The following is an 18,830-nucleotide window of genomic DNA, read 5'->3' as shown; positions in this document are numbered from 1 at the left end:
TTGGAAGATGTACTGTGTACAAAACCTTAAACAGGACACATACATTTTCCTATATACGGGACTGCTATTCAGCGTTCTTGTATTTTATCTTAACCAATTTTCTACTTATATAAAAATAGGTTTGTATGGTGCAGCATATATGGTAATTGTTTAAGTACAGGGGGCATTTGAAATTCTTATTAGTAACAGTTCGTTATATTGGAGACACATTTCTTCATTTTTACAGAAGAAACTACTTACGGAAATGAGTTTCTCCAAGCTTTCCAACGTTCGTGGAGGTATTTTCTTTCATCGTGGAATCTATCTGACCGGCAAATCATATATTTTTCAAGAGAAATGTCCCACCGACGCACAATTGCCATGCTTCCCGTGCGTGAACTGCATGCTCCGCACGTTTGATAACGTAACTATGCTTGCCTAACCCAACCAATCCGAACCTAACCTTATGGAAATGGTTCGTGGGGCTATCCATCAGCTACCATGCATAATGGTTCGTGGGGCTATCCATCACCCGTGCATAATGTATAATTTCCACCGGTGACGAACACGACAGTAGGTATTTTTCGGTGAAGAAGGTTGAACCGCTGCATACCCACAACTTGAGTCAAGATGTGCCTGCCATATTGTGTGTTCCGGAAGTGAAGAAAGGAATAAAAAAATCACTCTCTATGTGAGAAATTGTGTTTGTTTTCGTGTAAAAAGCATAATGGCATCTTGAACTATGTTCCGCAATACACAATTGGGTACTACTATACTATACCGGAGACACCTATCAATGATTTATTTCTCAATTCTTTACATTGCTAACGTACTATTTTGCATTGCGGAACATTTCTTTAGGTGAAATAATGAATTTCTAACGAAAATAATATCTATTTCTTACATTAACGAGTACTTACTGTTGTTCATTATTTCCCACAAACCATCCACGGGTAGCCCCAAAAACCATTGACGTTAGCCCAAAAATTCACGATAGCCCCACGAACCATCATGGGGACGAGGTATACCTACTAGGTTAGGTTAGGCCTGTTAGTCCATTAGCACTCCTTTCGTTCAATTTAGCATATACGGACATCGGCTTGTAGCAGCAGCAATAGCATGTTGGAAATAGATTTTCGTAGAGAACCACATGCATTCGCATTAAAATGGATCAAAACTACATTCCCGAACATCAACAACGCTACAGAAAATGATTTGCGTAAGTACTTTCTCCTGTAAATTTGAAGAAATCCGTCTCTGGTATAGTAAAGTGTTACCCACAATTGGCAAGTACGAACCATGCAAAACACAACATATCCGATTTAAATGTGTCTCCGATATAACGAACTGTTACCTTATTTATTTTAGAAGTCAAGAACCCACAGTATGGTCACATAGTCTAAATGACTGGACCTAATTCTAAATGGGACACGAACCACCGAGAAATTTCCCTCCATCTGGTATCGAACCCGAGACACCTTGATTACAAGGCAAGAGCGTAAGCCACTACACCATCGAGAAGGCCAGTTAATTTGTTGTAATACCGTACTTGGTTAATTGAAAATTTTCCAGAACAATTTCACATTGTAGATATTTTCTGCAATCTGTTTACACAATTGAGTTTATGGCGTCCATTATATACAATATAAAGGAAGCAGGATATATCCTTGCATCCCCTTTTTTTGTTTTCTTTAGGTAGAATGTGTGTGTGTTTTTTTTTACCCTTTCAGCAGGTAACTGTTAATTTGCTAAAAACTGCAAACTTTTGTAGAAACTGAGGGTGGACAGATGTACTCTGCAACCAGTAGTTTTAAATTGTGCTTTTCATTACAACAATGCAGATTCCTTACAGTGTTATTATTTTATTTGCAGAGAAACAACTCTCTTGTAGTTCGATATCAATATCTGAATCTCGTAACAATGGGGGAAAAGGCTTCAGTGTTTTGCTCACAGCTTCGGGCAATGATCAAGAGGAATTTGCTTCTCAAGAGAAGACAGAAACGGAAAACAATTGCTGTAAGTATTTCTAAAAAATAAATATTAAATAATATATTTATTCTCAACTAGCTTAAGTTCTCCAAGGGAAATATTCAGTTTTGTTATTACAAATGCATTGATGTAAATATGTAAAAGTCATTGAGCTTTTTACCTCTGTGGGTGATGAGCTGATCAGTTTATTTCAGTGAAGCTATTTTGCAAAGAATGCATGTTTCAGAAGTGCCCACATTCATCAAGGTATTTTTTGGATATTTTCCATAAGATGGAAAGATGTTGCAGAAATTATTGTAATTTGTTGTGCAAATTGCCCTTGAAACACAACATAATAGTTTAAAAAATCCATGTTAAGTAGTAAAGGATGATTTAGTAAGAAGAATGCACATGTTGCTTTGTAAATAGCTGGTCTGGTTGCCTTTTCGGTAACCTTTGCCATGTTGAACAAAAGATTGTACTTGTTGACATTGCCTTTGTAGGGAAGGTCAAGCCATGGATATGTGAGGGGTTCATGGCACAAGTGGCGAAACTCCATTCAAGACTGTTTTGAGAAAAAGGCACATTTAAATAACTTAGTATTATGCAAGGGCATGTTCATGGGGTCCGTATCTGTCCCCCCACCAAGTTCCCTTCTGCAAAATTATCTAACACCGTTATTTTTAGTGGTTTTTATTTGATTTTATCTGCCTTTTTCTGCAACCAGACCAGCTATTTAAAAAGCAACATGTGCATTCTTCTTATTGAAATAACTGTGTTAGATTATTTTGCATGTACAAAAAGTGGTTATGCGAACCTTGAAGAAGAACATTGAAGTTCTTTTGCTATTTTTAAAAATACTATGGTATATTCAGCATACTTTCCGATGAGATACTTGATGTGGCAGGTGTAGAAATTCTCTGTGTGTGCATGGTTTGTGGATTCAGAAAATGACATAACATCCAATAAAAGTTTTTTGTAGTTTCACTCTGTTAATGGGTAGTGATAATTGCTGAAAACCTGACTTCAGTGAGAAACTGTTTTGGTACAGTAAGTGAAGTTTGTGCTTTTTTTCTTGCACACACACAGGTGAAATATTGTAAACACATATATTGCATTATGTACCAGACAGTAAAAACAAATATTGTCAGTGTATGAAATTCAATTTCTAGAAAAGCATGATTCACTTCATGTTTTTGTTAAATTTCTTCAACCTTGATCATTGCAAGGAAATTATCTTCTAACCGCAGTTGGAAAGGGGACTTTCTTAATCGTGAAAAGGTTTTCAGTTTTACTGCGCAGTTGTCAAAGCCCTCATCACAATTTAGCCTCTGCTCTTTCTTAGCCAAGAGACGTCACAGAACTGCTTCAGAGACTTCGGGAGATTTCTGATGAAGAGTTCAGCCAAATATTTCAAACTGCTTCTGAAAAGTGTCAACAGACATTCAATTCTGAAATTGTGATTCCAAGAACAACAACCCCCCCCCCCCAACCACACACAAGAAACAGAAAAGCGAGATAACTATCCTCATACTTATTATAGAGGGGGATGGGCACCCCTGGCTGGACCCCCCCAAATTTCTTTTCTGGATGCGCCCCAGGTATTATGTTTGGCTGTTGGAGCACAAGCATAGTGATGTCTCTAGGAGCAAAAATTTGAAACTTAGGAGATACTTACTTCAATCACTGAAGTGTTGATACTTCACTGATCTAAGTTATATATGTAGCTCAATTTCCATGAAAAGTGGAGTTACGCCACTAGCGCTTGGAAACTCTTATGTAATTCACAGGGTTCCCATGACTTGGAAACTCAATGGAAAACAACCCATGACTCAAAGGAGTTAATGAGTTTTGAAAATATATCCAAAAATCTGGGAATGTCAGGGAAAATTGTGTTTCTGTACTTGATAGGATTTTGGAATTAAGGAAACTCTTCTTTCTTTAAATCAATAAAAATGCTTTTGTTGCATTCCACGAAGAGTGGTCCTACTCCATGTAAATAACAAAATGAATTAATCTGAAAATTATTATTGTTTTAAATTGCATTAAGCTTTAAATGTTTGTGAATAATTTTTATATTTCACCAACAAAAGTTATTTGCATCTGTAGCGTATAAGCTTCACGTACATATGAAGTCAAACTTTGCTATATTTTTAAAGCATCCCACACAAAATATATTTCGTTAATGCTTTTAGTACATTTAAACTACATAATCATATTATTTTTTACATTTGTTAGCAGACTTCAGAAAGTACTTCATAATTCTATGAAATCAGTTCATTATGAATATTTTAATCCATGTGTATCACACATAATGCTAGAATGTCCCTTTTAGTCTTGTTCATTTATTTTGAACAATGTTGAATATATTTAATGTCTTGAATAACAAATGCAGTTTAACTCTTAAAACTTTGGTTATCATTATCATGTTCAAGGACCACAGAATGGAGTAAAAATTTATTTTAAAATTGTGTTGAAAATGTAGAAAAGTCCACATCATAATGCAATTGTTAGAGTATTTCCATTCATGTCAGCACAAAAGACTGATGAGAAATAGATTTCTCATAGAGTCTGTAAAGGTTTGCTACTGGTTCAGTATAATTTCAAAGAGTTCCATACCGTTCAGTGTTTCATAAGTATGTTTTGACTAAACCTGAAATTTTGAGAAAAATTGGTTCCTCTGAAAAGTACTTTTGTAGTAAGAAGTTTATTGTTTAGTAGTGATTACAAGTTTGGTAATTTTTGTATAAAAGAAAACCATTTAAAAGTCATAATTTTATAAAATTGAATAGTGTTAATTTGGAAATCCCATATTTGACACACACACACAAAACGTTTACATTTTTAAGTGGACGATGCAGCCTCGGTGTCTTGATTGGTATGCAGAGACCCCACTTTGAGCCCTGGTCGAGCTTACACTTTCACTTAAATTTGTACGTAGGGTAACTCCTGTGTGGCACATTAAAAGATAAAATTTAACAAGTATGATACGAAGATGAAAAGTAACCTCTTTACTGTGTCTATAATGCACTTACTACTACAATTCCTTTTACAGGAGGTATTTCTACCACTCTACTTCATGGGGATATTAATAGTGATAAAATTAGTGATGCCAAATCCGAACTTTCTTGCCATGGGGACACCGAGGGGAGATGCTATGCTGTTCGAGCATTTCAAGCTGTTCAAGAACCATACAGTGGCAGTGGTACCAGATGGTGATAATTATAGGGATTTCATGGAAAAAGTGAATGAGGTTTGGGTTAACGGGAACTTAGATCCTAACGGGCACTCGCTATATTTTGTGTTCTTTGAAAATACGGATGAATTAATGATCTCATATCTAAAAGATCCGTCGTCAGTTCCTATCGCAGTTATTTTCGAAAAGGATCCTCTAAATGAAGAACTGGAATATGAAATACGGACAAACCCCTTGTATGTTGTCACGCCTTCAACTACAGAATTGTATGCATCGCCTGCAGTGTGTAGAGAGAGTGTGAGTCATTGGAGTCAAGTGTTTCCGATAGAGACTGGTGAAAGTTGTCCTGTGAACCAGTACTTCTATTCTTGGTTTGTTGCAATACAGGCTCTTCTGGATTTCACAAAGATTAAGGTAAGCTGAAGTTTCTTTCCTGTTTGTTTACTATTTAAGTTTTGAAAAATATGCCTTCTATTTCTGTGTTTGTTGTTCTTTAAACTTCCTTGACCAACACGATTATTGTTCAGTATCCACAGGACAGACCTAACCCTTCAGAAAGCATGCGAGGGTGAATTAAAAAAGTTACAGATCTTCCACATTGAAGTGACAAGTGACAGACAGCATGTCACTTGATATCCAAGTGACATGTGGGGTGTAAGTAAGGGGTGACACTTTCTCAAGACACTCAAATGTCAGCCTCACTTCCACATAACATACCCTGGACTGTATTTTGCAGACTTACGAGGATTCAAATTCTTGGGGGCTAACTAATACAGGCCAAAGGGTATTTACTTAATACTTTACTACAGTATAATTTTTCCAATGATCTTTTTTACAATCAAACCTAAAGGTAAATCACTGTGTAAGATGTTGCATTCTGTTCCAGCATATGCAAATGTACTTTAAGGGACGAATCTTTCATATCAAGTATGATAACCATAATTATGTATTTTTTTTTTCCTAAGCCGGAACATTGATAACTCGAACTTGAGGGTGAAAAGAAAAAAAAATCGCGGTATCAAGGATTTTGACTTACCAAGGTTCGAGTTATTGAAGGCCAAAATCGCCGACTTAGAGTTATAGAGGTCTAAAGTTTACTGGCCCTTCTGAACGTCGGCACTACGTATGCCTATAACGTATGTATAGTATTGTTGATCACCTGACATTGTAGGTACGTACCCTACACTTCGACTTATTGAGGTCCGTGTGACTAAAACTTGGAGTTATAGAGGTGATTGGAATTTAACTTCGAATCATAGAGGTTTTTCATACTCTACTTTCGAGTTATTGAGCTGGAACGGCATCCCATAAACTGTTAAAAAAAATTTCTTCTCAAGGTTTCATTCGAGTTGCTGAGGTAAAATTAGTATTGAGTGTTATGGACAATTCAAGGGGATTACAAAAAATTCGACTTATCAAGGAATTCGAGATGTTGAGTTTCGAGTTTTCAAGGTTCCACTGTATTTAGTGGAATAACATCACAGACTTACTATTCACATCAATAGTACAAATTAAACCATAAAAACTACACCCATTCTCTGGGTATATGTATAAATACTACATGAAGCACTGTTCATATAAAGAGCGTGAATACCTTTTTTGCTGAAACTAGAAAAAGACACACAAGAAACAACAACAATAAGATACATCTGATTTTATGAACTTCTGCAAAATTATCCAAGAGCTTGTTTAAATCCAAATTTTTTCGATACCCAGTGAAGGCACATAGTGGTTTGGATTCCATTTTAAACTATAGCCTATCTGTGTATAAAGTGAAAAACCAAAAATGTAAGGAAACAAAGTAGATAACACCAGATTGCTGCAACTAAAAGCGTACATATTCCAGTTTCTGCCTAATCCTCTATGGGACTCTTCTCTTGTGCAGTCTATGTGTATTTGTGAGTGTCCCTGATTAGACAAAAGTGGTAGAAAAGTGAAGTAAAATAAACCAATGAATAGCACTGGGGTGATGTGACATGTTGCACATGCTGCCTCTCACTCATGTGTTACTAGACCGTATTGTGTTGCCTTGGACAGTTGGTTGTGCACAGTGAAGGTTTTTTCGCAGTCCGGAGGGAAAAGTGCAGTTTCTCATAAAATGTCACTAATTGTCACTGTGATCTGAAGTTTCCCTTCAGATTAGTATATGCAAGGTGAGATTCACTTCATAACTTGAAGGTGATTTCAATTAGCAGTAATAATAGTAATTTTGAAAGGGGCAGACATCCTTGTTTAAGCTCCCCTTCCAATATTTTGTTCATCATGTTCCAATACTGTAGGTGCTCCTTACTTTTTTTTTATTTATTTACAGACAAACTGTAGCAAATGCTTTTAAAGGCATTAATTATATATTTTATATTTACTGTTTTGTGGGTAGGATTAGAAAGTTTGGCGGAGGGGCTTGTTCCCTTTGCCTTTAGTGGGCAAATACGGTATATTCATTCATGTTTGATTTTTTTATTTAATCACTTGTTTTATCTGCAGTGGATAATATTTGGGTTTCTGGAATGTACTAGATTTAGAAGTGCTTTCACTACAGTTATCACATGTAGACTTGATTATCCATCATGGACATGAATACACGAGTCGCAGTGCTTGAAAAAAAGGGGAGGGGGTGTCTTGTGTGTTAATTTGTATTTCCCTGCATACTGCATTGTCACCATATTGATCCACACAAGCATCCTTCCCACCTATCCTCAAATGAATGGAGGAATCCTCTGAACTAGGAATGTCTAACTTGAGCACTGGTTGTGCATTGATCCTAATTAATAATTTAAAGTTTAAAAGTTAATGTAATTTGAATATGAGTCACACATCGATGCTAATTAATAACTGAAACTTCATAATGTAATTTATATTTGCTATAATTGTTACTTGAAGGTGTTCAATTATTTTTTTTCACATATTGTTTCTAATCTACTTTTGGTATACTTTTGTAAATTGTGTGTTGAAAAAGCTCTACATTCATTTGTCTTTGCAGGTCTCGGCTACTATTCCAAATTTAAAAATACCTCAGATTTCATTAGAATTGTTTCCAAAGGATGCATACACAGGAGGTGAGTATATATCATGAGCTGTTACACATATAATGAATTTTGTTAACCCCTATTGCACTGAAGCCTCCCAGGTATGGGTGGTTTTCAAATGCATGTGCATGAAATTTTAGCTGATATCGATAGAGTACCGATATAAAATTTGCCAGTACCGATAACCATTATTCCACTGATCCGATATAAAATTTGAAATGGTTCATTGACCTCCTTAATAAATGAATGTTACTAGATGAACCAGACTTTTGCAATGCAAAAGAAGCTGCATATTTAGACATCGACTTTTTAAGAAAAAGTATGGAATCGGGATTATAATAATAATAATAATAATAATTCCTTTATTTAGCGGGCAAGGTTCAGCCGTAGGCTGCTCTGCCACCTAAAATATCAAAAATTACAACAAACTGGCACAATATTACACTAAATTGTAAGTTATTTATAGATATATCGGATCGGTAATTTTACATATAAATCCTATGCACCAATATGTATATGTCAGTTGATACAGACAGAATACGGATTAATCTGTCCCATCCTGAATTTTTAGCAATCAACATGTATCAAATTATTTGATTGTTGACACGAATAGGCAAATTGACTGCCTGAATCTGCACCAGAGCAGTCCGATAGAAGCAGAAATGTGTCCAGGAGAAACATAAGGCAATTGTATGTCAAGGTCATTGTTTTGATAATAATATTGATAACTATTGTGGCAGTGAAGTTGTACATAAAATTAGGTTCTGACATTAAAAATGCTTGTCAAGAATCAGTGAGATACTGGATGTGATTTGAGATTGATATGGCTACAAATTTATTAAATACATTAACATATAAAAAGGAACATGAAAATACCAACCTAATTCGTCCTTTATCCATCTTCCTTACTAGTGTTATTCATTTCTTGTCACCATCACACTTTGGACATGACTTCCATGGTAAATATCTAAACAGGCTGATCTTTGTTAAATAGATATGGATGCCATCTACAAAGAGAAAAGGAAAACAGAGTACCAACAATTGCAAGCATCATCGATGATAGACAAAATACAGTAATCAAACTGATTAAAATGGTGGCCTTCCCAATCTCTTAACTCAATAACAAGCTTTTAATTACTGCAGATAGAAATATCAACAATGTAGTCAATAAAACGATAATAAATTACATGTCTCCAACCTCGTTCCTCTCATAGACCAATAAAAAGCAATACATTTCCAATTAAAACAAAGAACGAACACCCAACATCTTGATCTCTCGATGTAGCAATCTGAAAAACCATAAGAGAAAAATTAGAAATGTAAAACAAACAATAAATCTATATGTAGCATGTGAATATATGGCGATAACCCGAGCTCTTAGAGAAAGGTTAAAATCATACCATTTATCTTCAATTAACCAGAATTGGGTCAACTGCTGTGAACCTATCACGTGGCAGGTAAAAAAGTTATTCGCCCCCTTCCCCAATGTTAATCAGCCACTAGAATTAAAGGACCTTCTCCCTGACATTTTAAACAAACAGTAACTTTGAGCATGGATGTCCGCAGGTTTTTTTTTCAGGTAGAGGCAAGCAAGATTTTTTTTCCAGGGGGCAAAGGAGACATATTTTCCCCCATAATAGTGATGGCGCTTCTAAAAATCAGTGCTAATGTCTGAAATTATCATGTTCCTTCAACGCACTTATAATAATTAACATAAATTACTGTGACTGAAATGAAATTATGTGTGAAATATGTAATTTTTAGGTGGACATTCATTTTACAGCCCCCCCCTCCCTTTGCCACCCCTTCCGGACATCCATGACTGTGAGAAGAAGGAGGTAAAATAAGTATTGCAGCTTACTTAAAGAATAATAGAGGTTACATGTATCTACAACACCTTTTGCAGCTCTTCTTTCGTCTTAGTTTTCAGTTTTCTCTCCATGCTCAATGCTTCTTGAAAGTGTATATACTTTTCAGAGATGATGCTGCAAAACCTAGGCGTCAGCCTATGAAATATTAGCATACGTCACAACTACCACAGTTGCCAGGAATTCACCACCGTTATTCTGCAAGAAAATAAGACTTTAAACATTGACAAAGTAATAAATACATGTAAGAAAGAAACCGTAAAAAAAATGTAACATGTACTCACCTTTTGCATTCTTCTCTTCCCATGGTGGTTCTTGATACTTTTCAATCACTGGTTATCAAATTCACTTCTTCTGTTCCATCAGAAGCGCAATGAAAGTCGTTTCCTGGTAAGCTGGAATAATGCCAAGACCGCAATCGAATCGTAACGTAAAGACATTCCCGAAACACGTTATTCGTACTTTTTCGCGAACTCTGATAACGAGACAACGAAAGCAAAACAGCAAATACACACAGAAAGAAAGAAATAATCAAGGTACTCACCGTATCTGGTCCACCTCTGCCCAGGAATGTCCTTGTGGTGCATCTTCAAGTGGTTCGATTTTCGGCGTAATTTTACTCGTGGGTTCGTCCCCACCAATTCACGCACTGCTGGCCCGCCTGGTCGCTACATGAAGTGAACGCAGAGCACGGAAGCCAGCCACTCCCGGCGAAAAGCACTTTTCGCGCACTAAATATAGATCTGCTGCTGAAAGGCAAATACATGGACATATTTTGAGACATTTGTACCTACCTTTGTCACTTACCTTTCAATCACGATATTCTGAAGTTTCCGTCAAAGGGTTCGATTCCCAGAGTAAGCTTCAGAGTTATTACTTCCTGTGATGGTGTCAGCCTGAAATAAGTGAGGATCTATAAATTTCGGTTTTAAATTCTTGCGGGGGGGGGGGGGAGGCTAACAAATACCGGCTAGAAGGTATTTACTTAATATTTTATTATGGTATAATTTTACGAATGATATATTTTACAGACCCAATGGTAAATCACTATGTTAGATGCTGCATTCTCTTCCAGCATATACAAGAGTACTTTCAGGTATGAATCTTTCATGCCAAGTAAAATACCATAATTATATTGTTTTTATTTTCAATCAAACAACAATCACTAGAATCCAAATTTCCAAGCAATAAAAAATGCCCAAGTAAGCATACAAAATGTCACAAAGTGTGGATAATAGGCATGATTAGGGTGCGGAAGTTGATGAAATGTCATCTTTTTTCTGACATCTTGGACACGATGCCCATTACATATACACAATATTACACTTCGTCTAGAACCCCAAAAAGGTACAGTAGAGCGTCGATTATCCGAACGTCGGTCAACCGAACGACCGCTTAACCGAACTGTGTACTCGCTCACTTTCAGATATCTGTAATGAAAAAAGGATGTGACTTAGCTGCTCGTAAGCGTGTAGGCTTGCTTAGACAGACCAAAATAAAGGATTTTTTTAAATGTTAATTTTGTGTACTGTGTGTATTGTTCATGCAAAATGCGTATGTAATATGTACATATTTTTGTTTAATAAACTGTACCACATACTATATATTCCTACTAAAGTTGCCTTTGTACGTTACTTTGTAATACATACTTAAAGAGATGCCTGTTTTTATGAATAAATTTACTGTACAGTACTTCTTTTTGGCAAATAAACATGTACAGTTCGATTATCCGAACAAACCAGTTTTCCGAACACCCATGTCCCCCAATTACTTCGGATAATCGACGCTCTACTGTAATTTTAAAGTGCATTTTTTTGCCAATTTAGAGATTTTAGGCCCTGATTTTTGGCATTTTCCTGTCATTTTTTGCAATATTCGGTCACTTCTTTCATTTTAATAATATTCTTGAGTCTTTTCACCAAGGTGAACATAGGCCTATATATATCTCGCAGGATTGCAATTTATGAGCAAAAGAAATGCTGAACACTTATACAATTTGTAAAATTTCTAAACAGAAATTGTCTTACGTGGATCGTGATATTTTTTTTTCTTTACAGTGCCACAGAAACACATCACACTACATCACCAGGCAAAGGTGCAGGAAATTAATGCATTTTACACCAATTCATTCAGTGTATACGACTTTTTCATTAAATTGTTTTAAAATTATTGGGTTGTTCCTATTGGAAATCCTCGTTGCATATTTTAATTGAATGTGCATGTGGTATCATTTCCCAGATAGCACGTAAGTTAACTGCAAGTTAAATCTACATTTGATTAAACTTGCAATTAACTTACGTGCAATCTGGGTTGGTGCCTTTTCTTTTTGAAAGCAAAATTGCATTTTGTTTAATTTGCTTTTGATTTCAATTTTTAACCTGAAACAAACAAATTTAATGGTAATTTTTTGCATTTAAGTCATTTTCCCCCATTTTTTAGAACATTCTATAGGTCATATACCTATATTTTTGGGTCATCAACTTCCGCTCCCTAGACATGATACTAAGCACAAAGGGCACATAATAGGCATCCATTGTCAATATTTTGAATAATTAAAGGCCTCAAATTCAAAGTCTCTTATCCAAAATTTAATACTTGCATTATGTTAATGGCTGTAACTTAGAGAATTGTGTATTGGTTGTATAATTTAGGATTTAATGGAAAAAGCATTATCACATATTTATGTATTATTTATTCATTTTCAAAACTGAACAATTTTACAAAATTGTCTGTTCTAACCTTAAATAGAAATGTTTTACAGTGTATATCAACAATTAGAAAAAGTTTCTCTTTTTTTTTTTCGTTACTTTATGGAGGTGTTGTTTTGGTATATTAACAGGTTAATGTTAATAAATGCAATTATTACTATTTCAGGATGGATGGTTGCATTTCGTGTTGTGATTCCGCTGTATATGGTGATGGCCTTGTCGCAGTTCATTACATATCTCCTGATCCTGGTGGTGGGCGAGAAGGAGAATAAAATAAAGGAAGGGATGAAAATTATGGGCCTCAGGGATTCAGTTTTCTGGTAGGTGCACGATTTACCCTATTTAGATTCTGGTAAATGTAGTATGATATAATTTTTATTGAGTTCTTTCTCAATATGATAAAAGAAAATGAAGGGTGGACAAAACTCACAAATTATAAGGAATTAATAATGTTATTAATTAGGGCCATTCCATTGTGTAAAGTATAAGCAAACTCAAATTACACAAAGTTATGGCATTGTGACAATTGAAAATGTAAATCCTTACTCTTATGAAATGACAATAATGTAACAAGCTTCCGCCGGACCCTGTGGCCGAGTGGTTAGCACATCGTGCTGCAACGCCAAGGGTCCCGGGTTCGAATCCCGCTCTGGCTTGGTTGTTTGTGAATGTCCATTCATCAATTTCATCACTCATACCCATCTTCACAAATTAGCCAAGAGGCACAAAACGCAAAGTAAAATAAACTAAATCAATCAATCAATCAAAATGTAACAAGCTTCCACATAATAGATATTTGTATGCATACATGGAAATGCATTTTCTAGCCTAAAGTAACCAGAAATTGGGATGGTCAAGAAATCAAGAATTTATATTTCAAATTTTCTGGTATGTTTTGAGAGCAACAGACAATGCAGATAAAGATTAATCAGTATATAGTATAAAGTTTTCTGAAATGACTGTAAAATATTCATTACCTGGATATAAATTTATTCACATTCGGCCATCTCTAGCCTGAATATATCCACATTTGATCTGCATTAACAATAATTCTTACTAATAGTATTAATAATAATTAATGGATAGTATTACAGTATTATCATTTATTCCCATCTAAGCCACCTAAGTTACAGGTTCGAATGATTGATTGAATTATTTTATTTTACTTCATCATCACTCATCTTCGTGATTAGCCAAAAGTGGTAGAAGTTGGAAGTCGAACCGGGGAACCTTGGGATCGATCATGTTGTGGTAACCACTATGCCACGGAATTCTGCATGTGGAAGAGAGTTTGACATGTGGGAGTGTTCATGTAGGGTTCTCCCTTCATCATTTCATCTAATTATCATTCATTGTAATGAGGCAAAAGTGACTGAAAAGTGACACTCAATATAAAAAAAAGTACAGGTTTAGCTGTGGTAGCTTATCCATTGTTTATTACTTTTAAGAGATTTTGATGAGTGATGTTTTTCACTGCAATTAATTGTTTTGCAGGCTGTCATGGTTCATCATTTATGGAATATTTGTTCTTCTGCTGACTGTTATAGCCACAGTGCTGCTGTTCACTCTACAAGTTTTCCAGCACACCAGTTTTATTCTCGTCTTTCTCTTGATTCTTCTGTATGGACTCTCAATCATCATGTTTGGCTTCATGTTGACTCCATTCTTCGATAAAGCAAGGGTAAGCATGAGATAATGTCATAACCAGATTAACCCTAGAACACTATTACAGTGTAACTAGCGCTATGTAAATTTTACGTACATAAAGGAATCAATTTTTAAAACAACCTCTACATCATGAAAACAAAATGAGGATTCTTTGTGAACATTATTTTGTTTATTATCCTTATATTGGAGTTTTATTCTTAATTTTACAATGTATAATCATGTTTTTATTAAACATAGAATATTTTAAGAGAAGGTCTTCATTGACAACATGGATGTCCGCAGGATTTTTTCCAGGAGGGGCAAGGAAGGTATTTTTTTTTCCAGGGGGACAAACAAGGCACATTTTCCCCAAAAATAGTGTTCTCAAAAAAAAAAAACATTGCTTAAATTTGAATTTATGTTGTTCATGCATTAATTATCACATTACTGTGACTAAAATGAAATTATATGTGTGAAATACATAATTTATGGTTGACTTTCATTTTCCAGGGGGGGGGGTCACGGCCCATCACTTGCCCCCCCCCTTCCGGATGCCCATGATTGACAGGCACATTCCTACATTAAGAATGAAGGCGAAGTTCAAACCATAATAATATTCATAACGCTATAAATAAGGAACAACTGTAATTTTAAAGTCTTACAAGAAAATAGTGCATGGTTCTAAACTTTTGTTTTAAAAATCTAACTATTCAAATCGAATTTACAAATGTCAAAATTACATGCACGATTTTTCTTCTATTACTAGCGGTACGTATTATTAACGTACAGAGACCAACATAACGAACAAACTAAAGATGTTCAATTCTGGCACCCTCCTTACCACAGTGCTGCCTCACGTCTGACAGAATGCCTGAGGCACTGCTAGGTGGAGGGGTGAGTGGGTGCGAGGTGGGAAGTAGGGGAGGGATTTGAGCGCAAGCCATACATAAATTTTATGTATGGTAGTGTTCCAGGGTTAAATATTTACATTGCCAGTGCTTGAAGTGGAAATTGCTAGCTTGAGGGGAATGGATGCTCCTATGTTTTAACATGATAGCAATGAGACTTCTGGGTGGGAGGATGCTTTGCAAAAATGTTGCTAGCTGGGGGAACACCTACATTTCCCTTCACTTCGAGCACCAAGTATTGTACAGATCCAACAAAAAATTGCCAATATTCCATAAAGAACCTGGAAGATTCATTTGACTATGTACTTAATGAATATAAAACTAGGGATGGTCACAAAATCCTGATAACAGGTATCCAGATATCAAATTATCCGATATCTGTTTCGGATGCAATGGATTATCCAGATAATTTGAATATCTGGATAATATTTGATATGGATATGCAGATAAACTGAATATGTGGATAATTAAGATATCCAGAAAGTAAAGATTTGATGAAGGATTTGTAGAAAATCTGTACCGTGAAATACGAACATGATGAATAAAGAACATGTGGATAGCCCGTAAAATGGATAAACGATGAAACTGTCTGAATAATACACACATTCGGATATCCGGTCATTTTGGATAATCCAAATATCTGCATAATGTAGGCAATTTGGATATTGGGATAATCTGTATATCCAGATATCAGAATATCTGTTATATGGATAGAAAATTGTCCAATTGGCCATTCCTAAATGTAGCCAGGGGATCGAAGTATCGATTGTGTCTTTAAAGAAGATTGAATGAATTAAAATATCAGGGTGCGTCAACACATGTGGCCATTTTGCACCCTTCAAAATATACTAGGAAAATCTTCTTATCTAAAACCCTTAATTTAAGGTTAAAAAGGGGGTGAAAAGAGCCCATTGAGAAAGGTTAAAGGCTGTAAAGGAACCTACACAGAACATACACAAAAAGCTAAAAACTAAAAACATTGTCATCATTTCCCCAACATGGATGATAAACAGTTGGGAAGATTAAAACTTTGTGTGAGGAAAATAAAATCAGAGAAGAATATGCCGAACATTTAAAATTACATTACATACACAACACATCGGAGGATACAACCCTTGCAGCAAATGACCATGGGCGAGACTGCTGTGTCCAATTCAAAGTTGAGTTAAAATTACCTCTTCTTGATGGGAGGGACAGTATGATGAAGGAACTGTGTATTTAGACATTTACTTTGTAAAATCATTGCATATGAATTGTAGAACGTAGTAGAAATTTGCACTAAATTAAAGGCTGTTTATAGTAATTTTGAACCAGTAAAATTATACTGCAATTTTAGCACTAAACCAATGTCCTCATTGGCAGACACAGATTTATCTATCACATCCCTAGCACATGAATCAAATATATTATTGTGAACGTTTCCTGTGGAATGCTGACTTACACATACTGTTTTATTTCAGACTGCAGGAATTCTGGGAAATTTTGCTGTGAATATTATGACTCTCCTCTATTTCATCCAAGTCTTTGTTGACGACGATAATTCTTCAGCTTTTTGGGTTGTTTCTCTCATCAGTTCAACAGGGTTTGCCCTTGCTATGGACAAGGTAGGTGCATTTTGTAAGCTGTATGTTGCCAGTGTTACTGGTTGTACTTTTCAAATATCACCCTGCAACTGACTGATTTTCTGATCTTGAATCAAATTTACATCCACATTACAAGTAATTTTTGGTAAAAATAATATATAGGAATGTTGGTGACTGTGGAATGTGAAACAGAAGCAAGATTTTTCATAAGTACAGCCTTGTTTTGTTAACTTGATTTTTGCTTTTATGGAAGTACAATGTTCCTTCTGTGGTATACTTTAATATTATGAATATATAATGAAAAATTTGGAATAAAATCTACAGTAATATACCCATGACAAGGAAACATTACTTGGCATGTTTACAGGCAGAAGTGGTGTAGCACAGGAATTGAAATCCCTGTAAGGAAAGAAAACATCCTGAATTTGGTTTGACAGGCATTTGCTCCCAACACAGCAATGCCCGTTCACATACCGCTGCTGCGACTGTTCATACTGTTGACTTCTGAATGGAATTTATCCCACACCCTCCTTACTCTTTGGACTTAACTCCTAGCGACCTCTTAAGGAGGATCATTTGTGATGAAGTTCAGTAGTTGACACACTCGGTTGAGACCGCAACCAAAATAATTTTACTAAATGGCTCAAGTCCAGTTTACACTGAAAAATAACATCAATGATGCAACCATGTTCAACTGTGAGTAATGCTATTGCAAAATTCTGGTCACATATTGAACATGCCTTGTATATTCGAATGGATATCAATTGTAGATTGATAATTGATATAATTAGTAATCATAATATCTTATATGTGAACTTAAAAGTTGTGGAGAAAATGAGGTGGCGGGGACATTTAGTTCATAGATGTTTATCTGTAATGCATTCTTTTAGGCTTTGGTGATGGATCTCTCAGGGAAAGGAGTAAGTTTCGACAACTTGTGGTCTGGTCCTGGGATGCCTTACGGTGGCAGCCTAATCATGATGGCTTTGGACATTGTATTGTATGGCTTTCTGGCATACTACCTGGACAGCGTTGTCCCTAGTAAGTGTTTGTATGTTATTGCATTCGTCTTCATAATTTTCTGGCATGTGTTAGTTGTATGTTGAAAAATACGATGCCTTGCAGATACCCCATCCGCAGTATGCTGTTGCAGTGCGGAAGGGGGATATGTAAGGCTTTGTATTTGCTTGGACTAGATTCAACTGTGGGTGGTGTATGTATGGGCCCAGACGTTGAGAACAATTTAGTTAGGTGAGATTTATCTAGCTGTAGTAAAAACATAGAAAGTAGCAGAAGAGGAAGAAGATAAAAAAGAAGAAGAAAGAGAATAGAAGTTAGGCATAAGAAAAGTTGTCTGCTGTTGTGCAGTGTAGTTCGTGCATAAGAGAAAACAAAGATATGGCTCAAAAACCAAATTTGCATGATGCAAACATTGGGTTGCACTTGTTTGGAGTTTAAAGTCCATTTTATGTGCATATAGGCTAATCTGGACTGGACCTACAGTTTAAAGTGAGATCCAAACCACTGTGCAATGTGCATCCACCAGGTATCGAACCAGGGAACCCCTTGACTACAAGGTGACGACTTTACCACTACGCCATCGGGAAGCCTCAGTTGCACTTGTTGTTGACCTCTGAAAGCAGGGACAGTGAATCCGAATCAGAAGATGAAACAGAATTTTGCTAAAAAAAAACCTCCATTTTCCAGTACTGACTTATTTAGAAAATTGCACACTTAAAGGATTAAACCTTGGACATCACAATATACAGGCAATTATATAAATATATTGTACATGGCTGACAAGATTTTGCTCTGTAGATTGCTTATCAGGCAAACAGGTTTTCTTAATAACATTTTTCTTGGTTATTTTTTTCATACTAATACAAGCCCTCGAAAAGTTTTTTTTTTTTTTTTAAATCATTTATGCATGCAATCTATGTGAATAGA

General features: G+C 35.7%; 1 protein-coding gene across 2 annotated transcripts in view; it reads left to right on the top strand.

Annotated features, from left to right (window-relative positions):
- Positions 1–18,830, top strand: part of LOC145992219 (cholesterol transporter ABCA5-like) — a 100,841-nt gene that overhangs the window by 24,145 nt on the left and 57,866 nt on the right. For both annotated transcript variants that reach the window (XM_083128545.1, XM_083128544.1), the window contains exons 2-8: positions 1,852–1,995; positions 5,003–5,557; positions 8,124–8,199; positions 12,912–13,065; positions 14,240–14,426; positions 16,761–16,904; positions 17,774–17,924. In XM_083128545.1, the coding sequence (XP_082984671.1) occupies positions 1,900–1,995; positions 5,003–5,557; positions 8,124–8,199; positions 12,912–13,065; positions 14,240–14,426; positions 16,761–16,904; positions 17,774–17,924 (1,363 nt within the window). In that variant the 5' untranslated portion in view covers positions 1,852–1,899. The remainder of the gene's footprint in view (positions 1–1,851; positions 1,996–5,002; positions 5,558–8,123; positions 8,200–12,911; positions 13,066–14,239; positions 14,427–16,760; positions 16,905–17,773; positions 17,925–18,830) is intronic.

Source organism: Lepisma saccharinum, chromosome 9 (assembly GCF_977018435.1).
Source record: "Lepisma saccharinum chromosome 9, izLepSacc3.1, whole genome shotgun sequence".
In the NCBI taxonomy this organism is placed as follows: domain Eukaryota; kingdom Metazoa; phylum Arthropoda; class Insecta; order Zygentoma; family Lepismatidae; genus Lepisma; species Lepisma saccharinum.
Note: the sequence above shows the minus strand (reverse complement) of the source record. Positions and strands in the feature narration are given on the sequence as shown.